Source organism: Microtus oregoni, unplaced genomic scaffold (genome assembly GCF_018167655.1).
Source record: "Microtus oregoni isolate MIOR12 unplaced genomic scaffold, Mior012 000004F_ref0000308, whole genome shotgun sequence".
NCBI classification, from domain to species: Eukaryota; Metazoa; Chordata; class Mammalia; order Rodentia; family Cricetidae; genus Microtus; species Microtus oregoni.
The window spans coordinates 35,516,286-35,543,188 of NW_024543063.1; the positions used below are offsets into that span (position 1 = coordinate 35,516,286).

At 45.7% G+C, this 26,903-nt stretch overlaps 1 protein-coding gene across 1 annotated transcript in view; it reads right to left on the reverse strand.

The window, feature by feature from the left end:
- The window catches only part of Cdh13 (cadherin 13), a 949,947-nt gene that overhangs the window by 735,173 nt on the left and 187,871 nt on the right, over positions 1 to 26,903 (reverse strand). Inside the window, exon 2 of the mRNA XM_041650745.1 lies at positions 4,348 to 4,459. Within this exon, the coding sequence (XP_041506679.1) occupies positions 4,348 to 4,459 (112 nt within the window). The remainder of the gene's footprint in view (positions 1 to 4,347; positions 4,460 to 26,903) is intronic.

The following is a 26,903-nucleotide window of genomic DNA, read 5'->3' on the forward strand; positions in this document are numbered from 1 at the left end:
GAGGCCTAAGTGATGCATGATGAAAATATGAGGAATAATACAATCCTGGGTGACTAACTGGGTGTCCATTGTAGACACTGGATGCTGGACACACCTACCAGCAGAGGCTGGGGGAATGACGAACATGGTGTCCCCTAGGGAACTCAATGACCACAGAACCCTATGTTGACAAGAAGGTCAGTCTGAGCTGAAGCAAATGAGGCAGGATGTTGAGCTTGGTAACTTGGTGTCTCCCATTTTGGTTAGGTGCCTAGGTACCCCCACCAATGTGCTACCTTGCAGCTGTATTTTCCCCATTCCTTGTACTTCTCATTGACAATGGGAATCACCCCTCTTCCCAGTTCTCCTTTCAAGACTTAGATGAAGCCAACAAAGTTTTGTCTAAGTTGTGATGAGTTGGGGGGCTTTGCACCGTCCTCCGAGAGATCCAAGAAAGGAAGACTGCTGGGTGCATGAGAAGAGAGAGCGGGATGCTGTGTTTTGATCCCGGCAGCTTGTTGAAAAATGGCCCTTTAAAGAAGAAAGCAAGCCTAGTTAGCAGCGAGGGGAGTAGAATAAAGAGTTATTTGGATGTGAAGGAAATAAAAGGCTTCAGAACAACTGAAGAGAAGATGTATTGGAGGGAACAGTGAATAAAATATTAGGGAAATAAAAGGAGTGAGGTGACCATTAGTAACGGTTAAAGCAGAAAAAGGCAAGTCACCAGGAAGCAAGAAGAAGATGAAAAGGGATAAAAGGCACTAGGCACTGTCAGAACAAAGGAAGCAGGAATCCTGGACAGAATAAACACTCCCGGACCCCCAGAAAGCTCCCTGCTTTCTGGAGTGGTTGAATGCCGCCAGCCTCTGGTATGAGCAGAGGTGCTCTAGCCACCAGGTAAGGGGCCAGCACGTCAAGCCGCTTTGTAAAATGCTACAGTGTGCAGTGGGTGAATTGATTAGGCTGTAGACCTCTCTGCCTCTGTAACAGAAAAACTCATGGACTTGTGGCCAAACTGCTTTCATTTTTACAACATTTTTATCTGTTCTCTCTCTCTCTCTCTCTCTCTCTCTTTCTCTCTCTCTCTCTCTCTCTCTCTCTCTCTCTCTCTCGTGTGTGTGTGTGTGTGTGCACATGAATTGGCACACGTGAAAGTCACAGAGCAGCCGACAGAAGACCGAGTCAGCTTTCTTCTTTTACTACATGGATCTTGGGCACTGTTCTCACGTCCTCAGCTTGGCAGCAGGTGTCTTTACCTCCTGAGTCACCATGCTGTCCTGTGGCCACACTTCTTAAGTATGACAGAGAAAAAAAGCACACAAAGTGCACGCATCATGAACAGGCCCGGGATTGTGTCCCTTCCCTACTTTTCTTTAACCTCCAGCGCCCACACCACACCAGCCTCTACTTCCACATCACTGAAATATCTCAAATCAATTCACTTAGCTGTGATATGTAAATTCAATTAGCCAAGTCTTTTTTTTTTTTTTTAAACTTTACAGCTCTGAACGATTTTTTCCCCATTTATCATTCAGGTGTTAGTTCATGTTAGCACATACACCTCTCAAAGCTGGTTCTTTACTTTTCCCGAGACAAAAGGGTGTGTGCCGAGTCTCTTAAGAGGCATAGAAGGGGTCAGAGAGATGGCTCAGGGGTGAGAGAACATTGTACTCCTCCGGAGCAGCTGAGTTTGGTTCCCAGCACCCACGTCAGGGGGCTCACAAGTACCTCTTCCTCCGGAGTGGTTGTCAACCTGTGGGTCATGACTTCCTTGGGGGCCTGAACAACCTTTTCATAGGGGTCACCTAAGATCATTGGAACACACACACACACACACACACACACACACACACTCACACACACACATTACAATTCATAACAGTAGCAAAATTGCAGTAATGAAGTAGCAACGAAAATAATTTTATGTTTGGGGGTCACCGCAACATGAGGAACTACACTAAAGGATTATAGCATTAGGAAGGTTGAGAACCCCCACTTTAGAGAATCTGATACTTTCTAGCCTTAGTAGTTACCTGCACTAGGGTGGGCATAGCTGCACACTCACACACATACACACGCACACACACAAATCTTTAGAATTGGTAAGGAGTAAAAGGAGAGAGTTGAGATGATGGGGTGGAAACAGCTAAAAAAAAATACTGGAAACATCCATTTTATATTTAAGGCTTGACTTCCTCATTTTGAGTGGGATAGATCTGGCATTTCTCCTCTTGAAGACTCGGGTTGTTTGAAACAATTTCATCCAGCATTTTCGAGGCTCCATAACCTTTCCTTCCCAGCTAGACCCAGTTAACCTCATCCACAGGCTGTACTCAGAACAGGCTCCGTTCCTCCTCACCTTGAGAGGAATGGCCAAGCACCTGACCAGCACCGCTCTTTGTATTTTGTGTTAGTAACAGTCATGGAGAAGCAGTTTCGCTAGAGGGGCTAATCAGATTTTGCTGACCCAACACCTCACACACAAATATAACGTTTTAAGCTGTGATTAATTCCCGTGTCACTGAATCTCCCTGAGTGTGTTGTCATAGATAATAAGCCTGCTTTCATTTAGCATTTAGCAGTTTACGCAGGAGCAACGGCCATCACCAAGTTAATTACTTATGGGATTGAGACCACATGCATGTGCGTGCACGCACACACGCGCGCGCACACGCGCACACACACACGCGCGCGCACACGCACACACACACACACACACACACACACACCTCTGATATTGGAATGTACAGTATGGTGCAGTTTAAATTAAAAAGACCCCCAAAACTATGATTGTTCCCAGCTTCTTGGTGGTGAATTGAAAGCTGTTTGATGTCATGAAGATTACAGAAGCAATCACATCTAAGGGCCTACTTAGCATGCCAGCTCTATTAATCCCCATACAGAGAGAGGCCTTGCATTTCCCAACATTTTACCATCAATGCCATTAGGGGCAATCACTTGCAACAAACAAACAAAAAAAAAACAAAACAAAAAGGGAATCACGAGACAGAGGTGGGCAGACAGACAGACAAGACACAGAAATGAGGGAAGAGGAGACTCAGAATGTCATCACTCAAGTTTTGCTTGAAATATATTGATTTGCATTATGCCTGACCCCAGAGTTGCAATGAGAAATTGTTCAGATGATCTCATTTATATCATTGATCCAGGGCATTCCCAGCCATAGAGACCCTGATGTTCAGTGTCCCAACTTTCATGGCTGTGTTCCTTATAACAGACACCAGCCTTCCAGAATATTCTGATTGGCCAAGTGTTTTCTGTACACATACCATCCATGAGCCAAAGAAATGAAGGAACGGGACTGGGACAAAAGGCTACCCCGAGGTCATAAGTCCTTAAGCGCAAACACATACGCAGTCACCCTCTGTACAGGTGCCTTAGAGCATCTGATCAAACTAGGTCACTGCTTGCATTATCTATTATCCTCAAATATCAAAGAATGGGGGTCTGGACAGATGGCTCAGCAGTAAAGAGCACTTACTGCTCCTGCAGGGGACCAGAGTTCAGTCCCCAGTATCCACGTAGGACAGCCCACAACCTTGCGCAATGCCATTCCAGGAGATCCAATGCCTCCTTCTGGCTTTTTCGGGCAACTGCACCCATGTGCAGACACTGGCATACACAAATACAGCCACATGATTAAAAATAAAATTAATCTTTAAAAATGTTATAAGAATGGCGCTCAGAAGTCTGCAGTTAATTGGTTATGTCCACCACCAATTTCTCCTGCGGTAAAACCTGCCCTCGCTAGGCATTTGTCTCTGGGCTTTTGTTCTCTTAAAGGTAAAGTGATATAATACTGGTGTTAAGTGCAGTAAAGAATGGTAACCAGATCTGAGAGACGCACATTTTCAGGAAATCAATTGGAATTCGGGGAATTTCAGTTTAATCCACAGAAGCAGTAGAAAAGATTTGAATCTTTTTCAAGACTGTCTTATCAGCTTGGAGAACAAGAGTTTTTGATTCCTATGTCTACAAATTCCCAGCTGCCAATACCCTGCCTCGCCATTATTTGGATCTAATGCTACACGTGAGAAACGGCAGGTAGCACGACAATCTATAAGGAGGCAATGATTTTACTCTTGGGTCTGCCCTGCGAAAATAGATTTCATTCTTCCCACATAGCCCAGAGTCACCCCGGAGGCTGGAAATCCCCCTTTCTGGGTGTGGGGCAGAAGAGTTCATTGGAGATAAAATATTGAGGAGAGATACGTGGCATGTATTCACCCACAAGCTGGAAACTGTCATTTGGAAGCATCCACCTAGGGCCAAGCAGTGGCATAAGAATTGTTACAGATGGCTGGGAAGTCCACATGAGTGGCCCCGGCGCATCTTGGAGGGGCTTACAGTTTAGAACAGGCTGGTCCTCGATGAATTCGGCAGGCTGCTGGATGTGGAGCACTTTCTGCTGGAATCCGGGAGTGCAGTCCAAATCGTCTGCAGAGGTTCCCAGGAACACCTGAGGAAAGGAAGCAGTCAGTGTTTCAACAGTAGCCAGCATGTTTGTAACCCTGCTAACTTTTTCCTTCGTTTGAACCAGCTCTGCAACTTTTGGAACTGAGCTGAGGTTCTACTTCCATTTCCCCAAACGAAGAGGTAAGGCACCTCTCGTGGCTGCCAAACAGCTCACTTTTGGCAAGGAGATTTTTCTTGGAGGATGCAAAACTAGGAACAGGTGCTGTGACTTCCATTAAGCCGAAGCTAAAGAAATAATGTTGTAAGAGTTTTCCACCTGCTAAGAATCGCACTACGGTTGCCGTGTGTGAAATTTCATTACAAAAACTGTCAGTTTTCAGTGACGCCCGAGTTAAAAACCAGCTTCATGTTCATACATGCAAAAGAACAATGTCATGCCCTAAAAGGAGAAAAAAGAAAACAGAACTCTCTCTCTGGGGTTACTTCTAGAAGTATTCCCGTGTCTGTTGGGCCTTCACCCTGGTCTGCCATGGTGGTGATGAGCCACAGGTGGCCACTGAACAACAGCAATGTAACCGACCCCAAACGGAGACATGGTTGGGTATAATATTGTCAACTTGACACCAACTAGAGTCACCCAGGTAGGGGTGGCACCACCCATAGTGGGCCGTAAGACACTGTCTTGATTGATAATGGTGTGGGAGGGTCCAGCCCACTGTGGGTGGTGTAACCCCTAGGCAGGTGATCCTGACTTAGCAAGCTGTGAGGGGCAAGCCAGTAAGCTGTGTTCGCTCCTCCATCACTCCTCCCCTGCTTCTCCTGGAGTTCTTGCTTTGGCTCTCTTGATGATGGACCACGAGCTGGATATGTAAGACAGATAAACCCTTTCCTCCCCAAGTCGCTTCTGGTCATGGTGTTTATCAAGCCATGGCTAGACTATACACCATCTTGACAATGGTTTTACAGTAACTATGCATTGAAATGATAATGTTTGAAATACGGGGCAGAATGGAAGTGGCTGTTGTAATTAATTTCTCCGGTTTCTTTTTACTTTCGCAAACTTGGCTTCCTGGAAATGTAAACTGTACAGTTCTTTCCGAGGCCTCGCTTTTGTCCTTGGGATTTCTCCTCATCCGTCATTCAAAACAAACAAAGGCAAAACCTGGGCTACACCATTACCATTGTAAAGCACTTTCCTCCCAGCACAGCATAGCCATTGCTGTTTTGAAACCAGAGCAGCTAAAATGATCCTAAGGGACATTTAAAGTTTGAGCCCACAACATTCTCCTATATGGAGCAGGTAGCAGGCAGAGTGACAGGGCTCATAAAGTAACACATGAGGTGGCTCACACAGGGCATGAAGTCTCTTCTTCCAGGAGGATAGGTCCGTGTTAACTGTTGCTAAGAAGGGCGAGGATCTTCTTGGGTGCCACATACTCCTCTATGTAGCCCCAATTATTCCCACTGGCTCATCAAGTCAGACTGGGGTGGGTTCTGGGAGTGACCTACGTGTGGTTAGTATGCATTTGCTCATAGCCCCAGAAGTTACTTACATGCTTTCGGATACGAAAGTACATGATGCTCTCTGGAGCAACATCTAACTTAGACAAAAATGAACTTAAGGTCTATATGCAGAGACTCTCATCTCCCAGAAGAAACACCTGACCTGTGGCTCACCTGGGTACACCCGAGAGTCTACCTCACACACTCCCATAGGCCTGCTTCTTAGACTTTAAAAGCAAAGCCAAGGTGTTTGAGCCATTCTCACAAGAAAGTCCCGAGTTAAGCTTACTCTGAACATAATCTGGGGAGTCTCCCTGGCAGCCTCACGATGCACAGAGACACGTATATTTTACCGAAGACCTCAGCTGGCTCGTGGATGGGTGGAGATGGAATCTGAGTCTAAGCTTAAATGCCCTCTGATCTGTCTCCTGGAAAGAACCTTGTCCAGTTCCGACCCTCGGGCCTTCTCTCTAGGTTATAGACTATAGAGATCCCTTCGGAGGCCGCATATTAGATATCCTGCATATTAGATATTTCCTGTATGATTCAAAACAGCAGCAAAATGGGTGGGTCACCACAACATGCGGAACTGTATTAAAGGGCTTCCGCCAGCATTAGGAAGGCTGAGGACCACTGCTCTAGAGACTGTTTTCTTTTCCTTTTCTAAGCTAGCTTTCCAAAAAGTATAAAAGGCTTCTCTACTCTGATCTGAAATCACCATCGGATCCTTAGAAATGTAACATCCCCAGCCCTGCCTGTCCTTCAAGATGGCTCGAAGGTGTGTGATTGGCTCCCAGTTTTCACCTGCGATCACACCCTCGTGCAGCACCGCGGGGGTTTGTTTTGATAATCAGTTTTCACTAACCACCTTCGCTCCTTGGCTGATTTCCCCACCCTGTTCATCCTTATCTGAGACCAGCCCTCCAAAGATCTGCACTCAAAACTTTGGCTCAGCCCTTGCTTTTAAAGAAACCGAACTCCGAAGCCAGATGTTGAATTCTTAACCAGCGCACATCAGCGCTGAAGACAGCATATTATCTTCCCCACCAGCAAACTCCAAACAATACAGAAAAGGTTGGCCACTGAGAAGGGAGGGGGGACAACTCTGAATGCCAGCCTTCTAGGAAGCACTGAACCCCAAGGAATAGGAGCAAGAATCAATCTCAGGAGGTTGATGGTGTGGCCAGGCTGAGACACTTCAGAGGAGCTAAGGGTGGAGAAGTCACCACCCCGTCTGACATCATCTTTCTCAAATCAGAGTGGGAGGGAGGCCACTGTAGCTCATGTCTGTGAGGCTCTGCCTGTAAGTGTCCCTGTGTCCAGAGACTAGGCTCTAGTTTGCTGCCTTCTGGAGACATCATAAAGCTGACATCCTAAGTGGCGCATTTGCAGAATGCAGACTCAGAGCTCAGAATAATTTGCCGGCATTGTTGCGAGCAGAAAATCTATAACCTGCTAATGCTAATTCAGTTAAACAGAAACGGGCAAAGGTCACACCTTATGCCTGTGATTATACGTTAACCTCCTAATTGGCTAATTCTGCCCTCAAATCCCAGACCAGTCAACCAGTCACCCCCCGACATATTGAGGAAGGCACAATTTCCCTGGGGACACTGAGCTAGTCATCCGGGAAGGAGAAATTCTGGTTATATCAAGAAACAGTAATTTCCTCCTGAGTCTCCATGTTTTCTCTGCTTGGTCCTTGCCCTGATTTCTTGACAATGTCTGTTCAGGGTACTTCTAGAATTCTAAAAGGAAAACCAACCTTTCACAGCTTCTGACTCCCAGGAAGAGTTGGACCTTTCAAACGCACAGTTTCATCTTTGTGAATTTGGGGGTAAGTTTATCTACCAGTCAAAAATTAAACAACGTGTGTCCTACTTAGGGTTTCTAGTACTGCAAAGAAACATCATGACTCAAGGCAACTTGGGGAGGTAAGGGTTTATTTGACTTACACTTCCAAATTGCTCTTCATCACTGAAGGAATTCGGGGCAGGAAATCAAGCAGGGCAGGAACCTGGAAGCAGGAGCTGAGGCAGCGGGCATGGAGGGGCGTGAGGGGCGTGACTTGTTCAACCTACTTTCTTATAGAACCCTGGACCACTTGCCCAGGAAGAGGTTGCCCCACCCACGGTGGGCTGTACCATCCCCCATCAATTACTAATGAAGAAAATGCCCTCCAGGTTTGCCTACAGCCTGATCTTACGTAGGCATTTTCTCAACTGAGGCTCCTTTCTCTCCAGTGACTGTAACTTGTGTCAAGTGGACATAAAACTAGCCCCTGTGGTTTGTAAAACAAAGGGGCACCTGCCGTGCAAAGGAGACAAGGTAATGAGGTCAAAGTGTCCAGTTATTCCTTCAGTCTGTTGTTGAATCCCGGGATTCGTCTGACTCTGTTACACCAGGACCAGGGGATCAGTTTGTTTTTCTGTTGCTGTGATAAGACACCAATCCAAAGCAAGTTGGGGGAGGAAATGGTTTCTTTGGCTTACAACCCCTCATGTAGGGCCCCCCAACACAGGAACACAAAGCAGGAACTGAAGCAGAGACCACGAGGAAACACAGTGGGCTTCTCATGGGATTCTCGGCCAGGCCTTCTTTCTTAAAGGACTCCAGACCACCTGGGACGCACTGCCCACAACGGGCTGGGCCCTCTCACATCTGTGTTCAATCAAGAAGATATCCCACATGCCTGCCCACGGGGCAACCTGATGAAGGCAATTGTCACTCTATTGTACCAAGTTGACAAGCACAAACCAGCCCAGTCTGGGACTTGTAAGGAAGCAATGTGATGTGGTCGTCAAGTTTATTTTCCTTGTTCAGATTCAGTTGGCCTTTTGCTGATGGATTTGGTGTGCTTTGGAGGTGCCCTGGACCTCTGTTTTCTCATCTAGGAAACACGTGAAGTGAGATGTGTGTAAACTTAACAAGATGACGCACAGAGTGTAAGCCGAAAAGGCCGCCCAGTGGGGAGGGGCTCAACAGACGCTAACTAGCGCAGTGCTATCTATGGTCCAGAGATGGAGAAAGGCCTTAGCAAGCCCTCATTTACATCCTCGATGAACTAAAATGAAAATCTAAGTTGAAAGGAAAGCCTGACATCCTTTGGGACTCTTTGAAAGCTGGATGAAGGGGGTCTAACCTCATGTAGGGACCTCAAGCAAATCTATCCCCTGAAGAGGAACCATTCTGCTTTAAACTGGGGACCAGAAGAGGTTGAGTAGGCAGAGAGGAATGCACACTTATCTATTCTTTTTTCCATGTATAAGTGGTATCTGTATATGCATATATGCGAGTCTGTGTGGGTATGGACACATGTGTGTGCCTGTACATGTGAGGGCCTGGGCTGATGTTGAGTGTCTTCAGTTGCTCTCCACCTCATGTGATGAGGCTGAATCTCTCCCTTGGATCCCGAGCTCACTAACTCTAGACTAGCCAGTTTCACCTGCTCCAGGGACTCTCATCTCGGCCTCCTGTATGCTGGGAACACCCACCTGGTTTCAGTGTGGGTTCAGGGATCTGAACAGTGACTGCTGTTCTTGAGCAACAAAGTGTGTCACCTGCTGAGACTCCTCCCCAGCCCAGATGTACACTTACCCCTTAATTCAAGCTATGCCCCTTTTTACACAAATCGTTTTGTGCCTTTTTGGTAATGCTGTAGCATGCCTTGAAATCACAAAACTGCATTTATAGAAGAATCCAGATGCAAACTTCCCAAAGCAGAATGCAGCTCAGTGATGAAAGAATGTTCCAGGTACTGTCTGACTCTTGGAACTCAACCGTGTGTCTGCAGGTGGTCTTGTATATCCACGCTCTTTCACTACAGTCTCACTAAGGGTGGGGCAGATCATGGAGGCCCATCACTCAATATTGTAAGAATTAACGCTTGGCCTTCCTCCCAATCGGACTCAGCCTTTCTGTGATGTGATTCAATGTCACTGGTACAAAGATCCTAACTGGACAGACTATTCCCTATACCCTATGGAGCTTTGCCAAGCAGAACCTGTGAGCGCTTCGGATCTTTCATTACTACCATGACAATAACCATTTTCGGCTACGGTTAGTGTGCTCATTTATGCATTAGTGCTTGGCGCGCATTAACAATCGGTGCAGATGCATCACTGGGAGCATGGCAACTATCGAGTTTTATAATCACCGAAGAATGCCCATTATTTGAAAATTACCATCAGTCTGCCCTGGAAGCAGATTCATGTCCTAGAAAGACAATAACCACGGGTTTGAGCTACGCGGTTCAGTACAAATCCCAGCTCCATCGCTCGAGTCGTGCTGGGTGAGTCACCTGTGTCTCAGTTTTCCCAGATGGAAAATGGGAGAGAGGATGGTCTGTTGCGGGTTATTCTGAAGATGAAGTGAGGAGATTGTTGCAGAGGGGATTCCACACATCCATTGCTTGCACGTTTGTATTGTTATCTCTGCATGGTATATGTAAATGAGTGGATCTAATTTGCTGCTGCTCCCAGGACAGTTAGGAACAGATGTCACTAAAACACTACTTGTCGCCATTGTAAAACTGCCCAGTAGGTGATAGTTCAGGCCTGTGCAAAAGGGAGCAGCAGGAACATGCATCCCAGAGTGGAACAGAATGGGACATGTACATGCTTTCTAGTGTCCTGCAATGATGGTCACTGCATTGGCTGAGCAAGAATGGTCACTTTTGTAAAGGGATCCAAGCATCCTTTAAAGTGGCAGCAACTCAGAGCTCTGTCCTCCCTCCAAGAGTTCCTGCCCTGAACTCAAGCACCAGAACCAAGCGTGGGTGGGTCATCAGGCCATCCTCTTTATACCTGACTCTCCTATGAGGCTCCTTTTCTCCCACAGCACAAACATTTTCGCTTTCAAAAGGGGTGGCTATGTTTATCCTGACAGGTGCTGTCTCAAGAGCCTAGCCAACTCTGAAGCTTCCTTCCTGAGAAAGGAATTCTCATTCTCTCCACCCTCCACCCATGTTGTGGTGTGTGATGCTTCATCTTAATTGTCATCTTGATGGGATTTAGAATCACCATGGAAACAAATCTCTGGACAGGTCTAAGTGGGATTATCTAGAATAATTGAAATTGGGAGAACACCCTAAACAGAGGTGGTACCATTCCACAGGCTGTGGTCCCAGGCATGGGGGTGGGGTGGGAGGAGGTAAAAGCAAACTGAACACCAGCATCCCTCTCTCTGTTTGCTGACTGCAGATGCAGGGTGGCCAGCTGCCTCACACTGCTGCCCTTTCTTCCCAAACATGATGGACTGTGTATCCTTGGACCGTGAGCCAAGATAAACCCCTCTCCCTCAAGCTGCTTTTAGCGGGCATTTTGTCCTAGCAAAACAAGAAACTAATGTAGTTGTCAATTGGCAGCACTTGGTGGACCCAGTCAGCAGATGTGACTAGCAGAGACAGAATGTAGGGTGTCCTAAAGAAGAATCATCATGTTGCATAGAGTGGACTTCCCAGGGCTGCCCCTATGGCACCATGTCACTATGCCCAACTCCCACCCTCTGGCTCCCTGGCACTCTCCCCTGGACATCCATGTATCTGAGTTTCCTACCTGTGCTTTAGACTTTAGAGACTGATGCCGGAGCCAAGAGATTCCCCTGATGTGAGTCTCTGGACACATGTCACCAAGGTACACACATTTAGTGCTATTAGTTCCATTGCAATAATTCTGACCAGAAATCAATGGCTAACACAATGAGCCTAGAAGGACTGTCACCACTTCAACCTGGACACTGGAATGTCCCATATTTCCTCCTTCAGTGAAAAACAGAGGAAGAACTCCAAGATGTCAGTATGGTCCATAGAAAGTACACTGACTTAAGGCCCTGTGCAGAACGCAGACATCCAGGAGAGAAGGCTAGCAAGCAGCAGCCACATCACTGTGGGTCAGTTCTCTGAGGTCTGTGGGTGTCTGTCCCCAAGCTGGCCAGGCTGATGACACAATGAACAGGCACAGAATCTGGGCAGAGAGAGCTTCCATGCCACAAGTTCTGCTGACTTGTCCCCGTGGCCAGTGAGAAATAGCAAAACAAATTTACACGGCATGTCCAAAGCAGCATAACTACAAAGAAACTCCCTGCCACAAATAATGATCTCATGGGCTGTGGACAGCCTCAGATCTCATGTTCCCTTAAGCCAGTTCCCTGATATTATTCTCCCAAACAAAGCTGTTTCCATTTTCCCAGCGCTGTTTTCCTGGTAGCGACTAACTCAGTGTTTGCTATTAGCCTGGATGGACAGGTCCTTTATCCAGGTCACAAAACAGCCTGGGTTCACCCTGTCAGAGTGGCTCTGCTGCAACCAGTTTGGAGGGTCTTGGGCTAGTGGGGAAGAAAGGCTGCTTTTTCTGTCTCTAACTTGCAGGACACAAAAAATGATAAAGCACTGTATTTCAACTGAGTCTGTATTCTGCCAAACATCAAAAGCCCACACTCCTGACAGGATTCACAAACGCCCACTATCCACAGCCAGCCAGCCTAAGAAGACATCGTCCCCAAGACTCTCATGCACACTCTCACACACATACACCTGCACGTGTCTGCACACTTAAGCTCCTATTATCGAACACTCTGCTGGAGTCTAACTCCCTACAAACGTTCTTGGTGTTTTAAAGCTGCAGGAATACAAGTAGCTGCTACCTCCCTAGCTGTTACGGTAACAGATACTTAGAAATGATGCTGTCGTTCCCGTGGAGACAAACCCGAGTGTGCTCCTTGTCCCTTGGTGAGTCCCCTAGCTGTTTATGTGCATGATTTGAAACCACCTCCCTGGACCTCATTCCTTATCGAACAACTGGTCAGCTTTCCTCAAGTTATAAGAGAAGGAGTGAACTGTATGACTCTGGAAAAGAATGAGATCCAAGTCCGAATTAACACAACTCTGTGTTGTGGAATATTCATACACTGCACTAAGATGTATGGCTGTGATTGGAGTAACAAAAAGCTGAACGCCCAATAGCTACGCAGGAGAGAATAGGCGGGACTTCCAGGCAAAGAGAGAGAGAAAAAAACTGGGAGAAGAATCTAGGCTCACAATTTCATGAACAGACTCAGAGCAAGTAGGATGTACTGTACTAAGAAGACGTAACCAAGCCACAAAGCTGAATATAGATTTTTTTAATAAAAGGGGGGGGGGGTCAATTAACTTATAAGAGCTATTTGGGAAAAAGCCTAAGCTAAAGCCAAGCTGTCATAATAACAAGTCTCCGGATCATTATTTGCAGGCTGGTAGTCCAAAGACAGTCTGATAAAAAGTCTGCCTTCTAGCCATGAGGCTATTTCTGTGGCTTTTAAGAAATGGGTCATCTGTTGTCTTTGGCAGGTGCAACATAATATTTGTGGTACTCAGTTGCTGAGAAGCTTCAATGAAATAACACACAGAGGATAGAAAAATGGAGAGAACCTCTAACTGTCACTATTCCAGCCCTTATACCCTGAGAATATGTTGGGTAACATATCTCACAGAGGGATCCAGGCTGAGAAGTGGTTGGTTTTAATAAAAGATGTGGAAAGATCCAGAACAAACTCAAGGATCTTTGAAAATAGGAGAGTCAAATCAATAAATGTGATTGCGGAGGTGAAGACAGAGGGCCACCGTGTAAGAGGAACTGGAGCAGCATGGATGATGGGAAATGCACACACAGGAGACAGGGAGCTCTCTCAGAGCGGGGAGATGAAGTGGCCCAAGAGGATTCTCCCCAGGAGGACCATAGAAGGAAGGAATCAATACCCCGACACCAGCAGTAACTGTCCTAAGTGCTTCTCCTCCAAGTACTGGTCAGCATAGACAAGGTTCCTCCCTTTTGGGGCTACTCTTGTGCCTCAGTGAGTGAGTTCACTGCTTCATTGGTATCTCTGGTCTATTTTTTTTCTCTCTTGAGACAGGGTCTCTGTTAGCCTCAGACTCACTGGCCTCAAACTCATGGAGCCAAGGGTGACCTAAACTTCTGTTTCTTCTGCCTCTACCTCCTGAAGGCTGGGTTGAAGTGTGCACCAAAACACCCAGTTTTATGAGGTCTAACAAAGCCACATTCCCAAAGCTTTCAGTGTTCATACTTATTTATTATTTGTTTCTTTATGCATTTATTTATTTTCAGTACTGAGGAAGGAAGCTAGGGATCCTTGAGTGATATCAAGTTCTCTGCCCCTGAGGTATCTTTACTCCTTGGTCAAATTTCAAAATTTTTATTATTTCTGGGTCAGACGCTAGAGACTGAGAAATGGACAAAGCCTCTAATAAACACCTGGGAGGAAAGGGAGACAGACATTATTGATATAGCGTCATTAATCATGTTTCACACTGTAGGGAGTTAGGAAGTAGTTGAAGGTAAAGACACATGAGCTAAGACAATACAGGTCCTAATCTGAGTCTTGCCACTTAGTTGCTGTGTGACCCTAAGATCTGCTGCATTCCTCTCTTCTGTGCCTCAGTTTCCTCGCATGCATAGCCAACTAATGGATCTATTTGTTTCGATCGAGAGGCCCGTGGCTGCAAAGGTTCAGGACAGAGGTTGGCTTCTTGCATCTGCTCCATGCGACCAAGGCTATTGTTTGGATTGTCCTCCTGCAGTAGGTCCAACACGCGACAGAAATATGAGAGAAGGAACAACAGACTTCTTAGGTGAGCGAAGAGGCTTGAACCACATCACAGATGAGACCATATTGGAGAAATGACTTGAAATCTTTCAAGTGGCAAACTATGAAGAAGACTGTTCCGGGCCAGAGGCTTGGTCAATGTAAATCCTACACTGCCAGTTCAAGAGACGGGAACCTATCCAGCAGGAATAACAAGCAATGGGGCTGTTTGCAAGATTATTTGAAGGTGTTTGGTTGTCTCGAAATGGGATGGAATTGACAAGGCTTGTCTACCTCAAACCCAGCCGGAAGCAATTCAAGGAAATCAGGTTTTGTTTAAAAAGAATTAACTCTTTCTGTTTAAGGCTCCAGAATTAAGCAAGCAAGCTAAAATGGAAAACTCAATAGAGGAATAACCATCCACAAGAACACACCTTAGCGCATTTCAAGAAAACCTGTGCCTGCCTGCTGTGGCTTAGAAACAGGGTCATTGTTGTCCAGTCATAAGTCTGCAGTGTGTCCACAGGCTGTGAGCATTTGGGAAAATCTGTTGCTGTTTTTTTTTTCCAACTCAGCCACTGATATCCATGGCTCAAGCCCTCCCTCCTCTGTCTTGGAAGCCACTAGGAGAGTGTCTTAATCATTGCTGTTTCTCATTCTCTCTATCAACACTGAGTTTATGCCTCCCACTGCTGCACGGCTCCCTCAATAAAGACTACTGGGGTTAACATTACTTTTCTGGGTCATTCAGACAACATCTACACATTCTGTGAATTAGGGTGCAAAGATGTGTAGGGGCTGTGAGCGTACAATATGTGAAGCACTCCTGCGAGGGATGGCAAAGTTCTACAGAGAGACCTGTACAAGTCCAGTGTCCATGATGATGAGTGTCAGCAGCAAGACAATAGCTACAGTCACCAAGAGAGGGGCCTTTGGGTAATCCTTGAGTGCAAGCATACGAGTATCTCTCTCTCTCTCTCTCTCTCTCTTCCTATCTATCTATCTATCTATCTATCTATCTATCTATCTATCTCTCCATCCCATTCCCTCTCTTTCCCCCTCTCTCATACTCCCTCTCTCCTCCCCCCTCTTTCCCTCTCCTCTCTGCTCTGTGACTGTGGATGCTATATGACTAGCTGCTTCAGGGACCGCTCCCCCACGAGGACCCTTGAGGCACAATAACCCCCTCCCTGCAGTTGAGCTGTCGGCTAGTTTATCACCACAGCAGGACAATTAAGACAATGTCCTCTGTGATCCCTTTCATTCCCAGCAATATTTACTGTTGAGAGCAGGGAAATCTACAGAAGACTGTGATGTTTGGGAAAGACACATATCCAGACCCAATGTTGTGTCAATTTAACAATCAGACTCTGACCTTTTCTAGCCTAAAAATAATTATCGTTCCTCCTTGGCCTTGCTGTAAAGCGGACCATTTTATTCTAGCTGTGCGATGCACCACACTTTCTTCTCTGCCAGACATTAGACAAGATGTCAGATCTGTCAACACATGGGCAGGTTTTTATTAATTATCTTTCGGAGGTAAAGTCCTTTTGGTGATTTCTTTTTCACACGAGGAAAGTTCCTCTATTGAACTAAATGTCTATCTTGTTATATTGTTGCTTTATTTTCCATGCAAAAGGTTCTCACTTGGGAAAGTTCCAGAAAAGAAAGAACAAAACCAGGAAAAAAGGCACTGAGGGCAAGAAATCTATTTAGTTCCAGCATGCCACAAGTCCCCAGGGATGAAGGAAAAAAAAGCTACATTTCTCTTTTCGATCTAACTGAATCTTGCTACATTAAAAAAAATTAATCTAGATCAGAAGGCAAGTCGAGAACTGTTCTTTAGATTCTGATTATTCATATTCTGATGGATTCATTCGTTGATATAACATTCATTGGGTTCCTGCTCTGTACCAATGCTAATATAAATATAAATCAGCAAGACACGGTCCACAGCTCTAACGATCAGCAGTAGTAATAGGAATGGCTGGCACTTACATATTTGCTTTTAGTGTTGTGGGGAGCTATCAGGGTGTGGAGGAAGGGAATATAAGGGAATGGGAGTGGGGAAGATGGCCCTGTCTTAGACCACACCAATATGACTTATTTTGCTCATGGGCTTTTCTGTTTTAAACAAGAGATATCTACTAGGAAAGACTATACACACGCTGGCTCTTTATAGTAATAACTATCAACTTTTTATATTTTTTATAATTTTATATTGTTTTATATTTTGAGAAAAGGAACTAAGATCTCAACACAATATTTAAAGAAAGTGTAAATTAGACTCATATCTCAAGAGAGGAGCACAGGAGGTTTCTAGCAGAGAGAGTTGCCCAGGGGAATCCTGGTAATTGTTTAAATCAACTCTCCGAGAAAGAAATGCCTCTGCTTGTGTGCCTGCCCATTTCCACGATGTAAATACTGTCCTTGTGGCTGATTTCAAGCTACAGATGTGACACCTCTGAGGACTGGTTTCAGGGGAGGTGTGTATAGTTGGCTCTAAACAAGCCTCTCCAGCAGAATGAGATATGTAGGTACTTACTAAAACTAAACGGTCTAGGCAATTTTTGGAGTATCTCTAAGAAGGAGCCACAAGGCTGCCTGCTACCTCACAGTAAGATCCTGTAATAGAATAGTGGATTACACTCATACGAGTTTAAAACAACCTGGAAAAGCCATCTACTAATGGAGAAAATGAGATACCACAATCTGGCTTTACAGTCAGAGAAATGCCATGAATTCTTGATTCGTGACCACATGTTATTTAAATATTGCTTTTGATGTATTACCCAGAGTCCTAGCTCAAATGATCAGAGATAATCCTGCCTTCTGACATAATTAGGGAGCTGCCGCTGTGCTAAGCTGGAGGATAATCAATTTGACCTTGAAAGTTTGTCTACAGTGCCTTACTGATGTTCTGAACACAGCAGAGACGGCCATGCTGGCCTCTCCCAGTCCAATACCATCCAGAGACTTTGCTCCAAGGTCCTGCTCGCGCCAAGAGAGAGGCTACAGACGAGTGACCCCAGGCCCCTCAGGGTCACATTATCTGCTGGATGGTCTTTATTTTGTCAGCCACCTGATAATATTTAAATATCAGGAGTTCGCCGTAAGTGATTGAAATTTAGACAGCACCGAGGTTAGAATTAAAGAGGGCAGTCGCCCCTCTGTGAGTCAAGATGGACAGAGCTCCATCATCAAGTGATCACAGTCCATGTAACCCCAACAATGAGCCATTTGCTTTGTGCATGACCCCAGTTTACCTAAGTTCTACATACAAGTGGTTTGAGGTGTGCATCTGTGCCTCCGCATAGACTATTCTTATGCCCAAGTCTCTCCATCCACTTACAATCCCTTCCTGGCTTCTGTGGGTATCTGAATTTTCATTGTTACCTCTTAATACTCCTGGGATGAGTGCTCCCTGAGGATTGGGGAGATGGCTCCATCATTAAAGCACTTGCCTTGCAATCAGGAAGACTTGAATTCTATATCCCAAACACCACACACACACACACACACACACACACACACACACACACACACAGATGTGTTAGCACACACTTAAAAACTCCCACACTGGGGAGGTAGAGACAGGCAGATCCCTGGAGCTCACTGGCCAAACAGCTTTAGCCTACTTGGTGAGCTCTAGGCCAGTGAGAGACACTGCCTCAAAAGTAGGGTGGACAGCACCTGAGGAATACTAGCCATGGTTGAACCCTTACCTTCAATGGGATGCTGAGAAACTTCTCAAGCTATGGCAACACCACACCCAAGCCTCCTGTGTCCATACTGACTTTTCTTCTAGCTCCTGGGAATCTCAGTTCTGTCTGCTCAGATACTAGTTACTTTTTTCACAGGCTTAAGCCCTTCCAGTTTAACCCATGTTCAAGGTCACAGGTATATTAAAGAGATAAACGCAGTCCTTAGTTCATGCCAATGTCATCTTCCTCTCCATCCTCTTAAGCCCACAGCTCACTCAAACCAAACAAACAAGGGATATATGAATAGAAGCCCCTAAGTCACCCACCCTCCTGCTATCCAAACTGTAAAGTGCTTTGCCTGCCATCCAGTCATGTCCCCAACAAGCAAACTTGCAGCAGATTCTGAACTGACAGAATTAAAAAGGTCTGAGCTGAAATAGTTTACAAAGAACTTTTGGAAATTATTATTATCATGTCTGCTTCCCTCCAGAAGTTCAATTACCTGAAATTTCATGAGTCAGTCCTTTGGATATTTCTAACCCGAACCAGATTCACACAATATTTCAAAGCTTCAGCTAATCCTACTGCTTTCAAAGGAAGTCTGATTCTTCATAGGGGAAAATAGCATATCTTCCTCATAGTAAAAACTGGAGGAGAAGGGCTCATCTTCAAAAATTACATAGTGAAAAAATACATTAACAAGGAGGGCCTTCCCACTAGAGTCTCCCTAGGAAGCCAAAAGTCAGTTTGACAGACTTTTCTCAAGGTCAAGTATGGTCTATCAGGGAGGGACACACCATGACAGCCACTTTATCTAGTGAGTGACCAGCAAGGCCATCACTACGTCTAAGGGTCTCAGACTGGAATGACAGCATTGGGAAGGAACAGGGGAAGAGGAAGGGCAGAGTCGAGTCCTAGGGTGTTCCGTGATCTGGAGAGTCTGGGCTCTCCATGTTTTAGCATCTTGACTGCCGCACCTCAGAAATCCTGTTAGTGTTGCCACCCCAGTCCCCAGCAGACTATTCAAATGCTCACAAACGGAGCTGCAGAGGGTCGTTGGATATAGGAACTAGTCACAGTTACAGTGTGGTCAAGGTCATGACCAAAGAGTAGGGTCAGAGTATGGGGAGGCAGCGCTGCAACACTGGGCACAGTCACTGCACCTGAGTCTGAAAGCCCGAAGGAGGGGCATGTTTCAGATCCAACAGAATCACATGGAACGAGGAACCAAACCCCTACTCTACCCCAGTGAGAGGCAGCATCCTGGAAAACCTTCCCGTCTTCCTGTCTTCTGGTACCCTGGTTCTAAAGCCCCAGTAGCAGAATCATGGGCTGGGAAATCACAGTGCACAGACCACATCTAGCCCACTGTCTCTTTAAGTTGATACAGCTTTAATGGAGCCGACAGTGACTGCCAATTTGCCTACTGCCTGCATTCACTTCCACACTAAGATGGTCGAATCCGGTTGCTAGGACAGGGGTTGCAAGTCCTGCAGAACCAGCAATGTCGACTATACCGTCTCTTAATAAACATTTACTGTATGGTTAGACCATTGGTATCCAGAGGTCACAGGGCCTCCATATATACTGCCAACCTAGCCACTCCCTTGCTGGTGATGGCAAGCATAGAACCAGAAAACCAGTAGGTGAACCTAGGCCAAACGCTGAAAACAAAACCCTCTGTAATCCCCCTGTGTCCAACCAGACGACAAGTGTCTCTTAGTCTCCATGAAAGAGCCATTTCTGAGCTAGCCTCATGCAAAGGAAAGGCAACTGTGGAAAGACGTGGAAGGATGAAGTCAGAAAAGCCACTTACTTTTTGCTGTACTTTTTGCTGAATTTTCTGTAAGTTCAGTATCATCTGAAAATGTTTTTCAACATCTAAAGAAAATTGACTAGCGAACAAGAAGGATATAAGGCCCTTTTCTGGTTTCCATGGGCACGCACACATACACATACATGTGTATACGCAAACATGTACATATACATACAAATGATGAAAATGAGCATTCTTTCTTTAAAGGATAATTTAGAGAACGTTGAGTCTGTGTGAGAAAATCAGAGTTGGGTGACAGGTATTGGGCATGACTTGAGAGCTGTATTGGTGAGGAGGAGGAGGTCACAGCCATGGGTTACAGGCAGAGGCTTTGCTGCAGGGACAATGTGGAGTGACGGGACTAGGGTGGGGCACTTCCAAGATGAGGAGATGCTCAGTGCCAGGTAAGGGGTCGATGTGGCCCCAGACCAATCTGAGCAGAAAGGACCTAGTCTAACTGACAGGAGCCAACCACCCAAAAGGCCTGCCTGTCTGCGAGCTTGGGCCTATTCTGCCATCTGGTCGCTGGGATTCTGAAAGGGTTACCTCCACAGTAGCCATCAGGATTACTTCACTATACCTAAAGCATAGGCAACATGGGCTCTGCTAACCACACATCTGGGAAAGATGTCTACATATCGAGTCTCCATTGAAAACCTGGAACCCCGAGTCTCTAGCGAGTTTCCTGGTACAGTTTGCACGTCCCGGGAGAAGCACACCTATCCCATATGAGTCTCCTAGAGAGGACCCTGGGAACTTGCTTCTGTATCCTTCTGGATGTTATGCTGGGCTAGTTTTGTTACAGACAAATGTCACGACAATGAATCTTAGACACAAACTCAACTGAATCCTCCCAGGGAATCATGGGACCTGGGTGTGGTCTTACCGACTCCTGGACCTTTTACTTCTTTGCCAGGAGAAGTGTGCTGTGTGGGTTTGTCCATATTACCTTTATAGGCCATCTCTGCAAACAACCCGGCCCCGCGCTCACCACTGCTGTTTTACACTCAAGGTGCAAAGGGGATTTAGAGGCTCCTGCTTCCCACTCAAAGTCACCCAGCTCTCCTGACTAACAGTCCAGGTGCCTTAACTCACTGCCTGCATCCCTGAACCCTCTGGGTTCACCCATAGTGCTCATACTGCTTGCAAGAAACTCAGGGGTGCTTTAGTTGATCTGCTTGACCCCCACCCAATCCCTCATCTGTTTTAAGACTTTAATCTGATTTATCGTAAGATGCTTCAGCAAAGCTCCTCTAGGCTCCGCCTCTTAATCTTGATGGTGAACCTGAGCCAGTGTTCGGAGAAAGACAATGAAGATTCTTCAATACAATTCTTCAAGGGTGATAAATGCCCCCTTTAAAGGGACTGCAGATCCGTTCACTGAATAACCCTGCTCTAAAAATGAAAGTCACACCTGGGAAACCAAAGGGCTAGTTATGAAAATGCAAACGAGAATGTAGTTATTGGCTGAGCTGAATTCTGCTCATCCTGTCATGAAGAAAGATGAGGAGGGAGGACCCTCCTAAGTCAAGCCAGGGATGCCACAGAATGCAGGGACGGGCACTAGCTGTCTTATAATGATGGGTGTTGTCTGCATTCCGAGATGGCAGACTATCCCTGATGATATGACGCCTAGTACCCCTAATGTATTTATTTGTAGTCTTTTGAAAACAAAGATCTCTTTCGGCTTGGCCTTCTTTCTCATTAATATTTCTCAAAGTGGCTACATTTAAGGCTCTGGTTTGTGAGATAATTTTAGGTGGTATCCTCAGACGCGTTTCTTTTCAATTCATGGTTGTGCCTTATTTTAATGCTTGCCTCCTATTTATAGCAAGGGATATTGACTTTCTATTTGTGCTGATAGAAAACTTCCTCTCTCGATATAGTTGCACAACATCATAATCGGACTTAAATAGAAGCTAGTGAAGACTAAAGAAGAAGCAATTGTAGTTTTGAAAGCCAGATACAAGATTTAAGCTGGAGAAACCCTGACTGAATAGCTTCTCTGGGAAGGTGTGCACACAGGCAAGTCCATCCACACTTAAAGATAGATTCGGTGGGAACCCCAGGAAAGCATTGTCTAACTGAATTTCAGATCAATGGTTCCAAAAGTCTGGTCCCTGAGCGTTTATCTTCCGTAGTCCCTGGGACGTTGTGATGCTGTTGACTGTCAATTTGACAGGATCCAGAATCATCTTGGAGACAAATCTGTGTGCATGCCTGTGAGGGATTTTCTTCATTAAGTTGATTAAGGTGAGGGACGGCGCTCTAGAGGGTGAGGGACGGTGCTGTAGAGAGTGAGGGTCAGAGCTGCACCAACAGGAGAGAGCTCTCTGAGTACGGACACCCATGGTCCCTGACTGTGACTGCCACCATGATGGACTGTATGTACCCTCAGCCCGTGAGCCAAAATAAACCCTTCCTTCCTCAGGTTGCTTGGTTAGGCATTTTATCTCAACAACGGAGAAAGTAACTCTTACAGGTGTTGTTGGAGATGTTGATCACTGGACTCAGAAGTTCTGGGGCTAGAGTCCAGAGACAGAGGGCTTGAGAAGTCCTCAGACGCTATCCCGTGAGGCGACTCATTCACTCTCGGTCATCCAGGCCACAGATTCCTGAGGAGAGGCGTCTTTCACAGGCAAAGCCCATCCCTCGCTCTAGTCACAAAGGACAGCAGTCTTTCAAACATTGTACTGACACATGACACATGCTGGGAGCTAATTATGGGAAAGTTGAGGCTCCAGGCTACCGCAGCAAATGATGTTTTCCTCCACGAGGAGTCTTAAGGACCCAGAGCTGTGATCTCCCGGGGTGCATGTAAAGAAGACTTCCTAGAGAGACCAAGACATATATTCATGTTATTATTGTCAGAGACTGATGGGGCTAATGAAACCCTAGGCAAGAATTAAAAGCCCTCAGTGTGTGGCGTGCTTAGCATAATCGGGTGAGTTCCAATCCCCTCCTGGATGTGATCAGAGGCCTTGAGCCTACAGAAACTTCTGTCTGAGGAGTGAGGAAGAGAGTCTCGCTGATGGACAGAGGCGGATTTAGCCAGGTAGGAAGCTAGGGCTGTACACATCAATTGCCACGTGCAGGCTTAATATACGGCAGCAGAAATGACAGCAAGGGTTAAGACCAGCAGGGAAGCCCTCTACATCTCTGCAGTCACCGCTAACAGTGCAGGGGTCATGTTCCTAAGAAGCACATCAAGCTAAATGGGAGGGTGGCGACCTTATCCCGGGCTTTGAATGAAATCCCTACATCTAAATTTGGTGTGAATGGTGAGTGTCAGTCCAGGCGTGGCGTGACCCTGAAAAGATGAAAGGGGAATTTATGGAGAGCTCGTTCTTTGTGACTATTCAAAGGAGCCAAGAATCGCTCAACATTCTACAAAGCTGCTGCCAACCAGGACAGTGGCCTGCAGCCACACGTGTGTGGAACCCTGAAGATGTGAGCGCTCCGACCTGACGATGCTGGTGGGCACAGAATGCACCCTAGATTACAAAGAGTTAGTATGGAAATATCGCGAGATGCTTCATCCCATCCCTACCTTTTTAAAATTTATTTACATGCATGTGTATGTCTGTGAGTATGTATGCCATGTGTATGTTGATCCCTAAAGTGGCCAAAAGAGGGTGTCGGGTAGCCTGGAGCTGGACCTATAGATATTTGTAAGCTACCTAACATGGGTGCTAGGAACTAAACCACAGCCCTCTGCAAGAGCAGCAAATGCTCTTAACCTCAGGGCCCGCCCCGTTTCTAACTTTTATGTTGATGGTATGTTGAAACCACATAGCATTTTGGAGACACTGGGCTCCAGAATGTATATTACAATTAACATCCTTGTTTCTTTATATATCTTTTAATGTGACTATCAGAAAGGTTTAAATGACACATAGAGCTTCTGTTATGTCGGAAAGGGATCCAAAACATTTTCTTAAAGGGCCAGATAGACCATGTGTTAGGTTTTGTGGAGTAATGGGGGGAAATCGTGGCAATTTTGTGGTCCCATTTCAAGAAGTACTTGAAATGTAACCATTTAAAGACATAAGCCCATTCTTAGCTTGCATGCGGGACACGGCAAGCAGCCAACAGAATCCGGTTTGTGGATCAGCTTGCAGATCCTGCTCTAGAGCAGACTGTTACTCAAATCATTCAATGTTGTCAGAGTATTGTTTCTGTAGAGTCAACTGGATAAGGACATTTTTCTTCTATTTGTCTGTTTTGAGATGGCATCTCATATAGCCTGGCCAGCTACAGAGTCACTGTGGAGCCAAGGATGACCTTGAACTTTTCACATTACTGCCTCTGCCCAGTCTGGGGTACTGGAATTATAGGCATGCAGCACCATGGCCATGTGTATGAAGATGGGGGTGGAGGTACTACCGATATTCATGCTGGCAAGCATTCTATTGGCTGAGCAACATTCCAGTCCCTATGGGAGGAAACTTTTCTCAGGCAACAAAGAAAACAGAGACCAGAACTGGTCAGCTGACCAGAGGCTAGATGGGACGAGCACCAAGATGCACAGCACGTGACTGCTAAGTTCACGTTCCTAATCACCTCTTGTCTCCTCTTCCCTTGGGACCACATGACTATGTCAGGTATCCCCTGCACCATGCTTGGCCCCAGTTGGTTTCTGTCCAGATGGAGAAGAAGAAATACCCAAGAGTATTGAATGGAGCTCGAGTGATTTTAAGATTCGCTTCTTGCTTCTCCTGTTGTCAAACGCTGAGCTGAAAAAATTACTATTTATTAAAAATGAGATAGTCATGGGCCAGTGACTAATCCTGATTGGGTTCAGAATCAATTCCCCACCCACGAAGCAAGTAATACATTTTTTTTTTCCAGAAAGGTATTTTGTTAAATACAAAATGCCAATGGCATTATTATGCAGCCCCTAGGGGTTCCCATGGAGGATCTATTCACATTATAATCTTATCAGCTCAGAAGAGCCCTTCATGGCTAGTGCCTATTTTCTCCCCGAATAGCAGCTGCTTGGTGGTCTTGCAGAGTGCTGAGACCTCCTCCTGGACCTGGCTCAGGTGTCCCGGAGGGGTCTACAGGTTGCTTTGAAGACATATGTCACGGAGTAGTCACCTTTAACATCAGGTTCTTCTCCAGACACAGATGGGAACAGAGAGGGACAGGGAGGAATCTGCTCATCTCCAGTGGTTACAAAAGCAGCATCAATTCCATGAGTGAGTGGCTCATGGAGGGTCAGGAGCAATGCAGTGGGAACACATTCTCCAAGATAGCACTGTGTTAGCATAATGAGTCTATAGGGATCAGAACAATACAGGGAGAGGCCACCGGTGTCTTAGATTGAACTTAGTCTTTGTTACCCAGCAAACTTTCCGGTGAATTTTTATTCTAAGTACCATTGACTTATCTACACATCTTCTACAGAAACAACTTCTTTTCCAGGCCTGAAGTTTGCTGCGTGTGTGTGAAAAGGATAACGTTAATGGTTTTGCAGTGGTACCGTACATAGTAAAGACGGTGCACACTGATGGGCTTGGAGCCAGGAAAGCATGAATCATGGAACTATCGATATTTTGACATTTATCAAATAGGGAGAACTTTGGGCCTGGGGACTGGTCTCTAATATCCGTTCTTCCACTGGCTACCATCTGAGAATGTTGCCACAATAATCACATCCACTTTAGGAATAAAAAGTTAAGAATGGGGATTTGGTGACAGAGCTTGGTAATCTGCTGGTGTTCTGTGATGTTTGCTAGTCCAACAGCAGCACCTGCCCCCAGCCTCCCCAGCATCTGCTGTCACTAATGGGAGCTGTCTGAATTCAAATCTGCCTGTCGCCCGTGCTGCAGTCAGGCTGGTATACGACCGCGGTGACTGGCGCCCGATGGACGCTGCGGAGACTCATTTTCTCCCTATCCATTTATTTCGGGATATACAGTTATTTGTACCATGTCAGCGGATGCAGATGTATGAGCCACCGTGATATGGAAATGACACTGAGACAATTTCAGGATTGTCACTGTGTTGTGCCTTGTCTTGTTTCCTTTGTGGTAGGAATACTTAAAGAGAGAATAAGGTGTATTTTTCACTGTGGGGCCTGCACACGATTCATAATGAAATTATAATTGTGGATGGCGTACGGCCCTCACAGCTACCAGGACATTCAGTAGACTACATTTTCTGCTTGTTTTCTTGCAATTGTGTTGACAGGCCTCGAGAACTAGAATGAAGAGGAGGGAAGAGAAGAAAACTACTACATTTCAGGGTCTGCTTTCTCTAAGTGGATATTGCCATATTAGAGTGGGAAAGGAAGCTTCAGACATTGAAACATTTATTTTTGAACTGGTTTCAGGCTCATAATTAATGGCTAATGTGTTGCCATTTATATAGAATTAGAATAAACAGTGGTTTAATGAGACTTCACTAGGCCACTCGCAAGCACTCAATCAATTCTTATTTTCAGTATGTGAAAAATGTCTCCTTGACTCTGAATGCACGTAGGGTCAACAGGAGCATCTTCATACATAAAAGATTCCAGCCTGCTTTAAAAGGAGAGGTAATTATAAGATGAGGGTCACAGAGAAGGTCTAGGATTTGTGTAACTCCTATTCTAATTAATTTATCATATGTGAGATTTTGCTTTGGCTTCCAAGTGTTGATCTTTTATAGCTATTACATACCACGTGATAATGAGTTTTATCCCTTGGAAAGGTCATCCCTGATATGATTTCCCCGTTCACTGTGGGAACCCGGGAGCGTAGATGTTCCTGTATGTAAGACGTTCTACAGTCCTGAGTCTTCTTTACCCTTTGATGCTATATAACAAAACAAAACAAGGCACCAAAGGATGACAGCATTTGAACAAAAGGTGGGAGCTTCAATTAATCATCAGGAAGGTTACT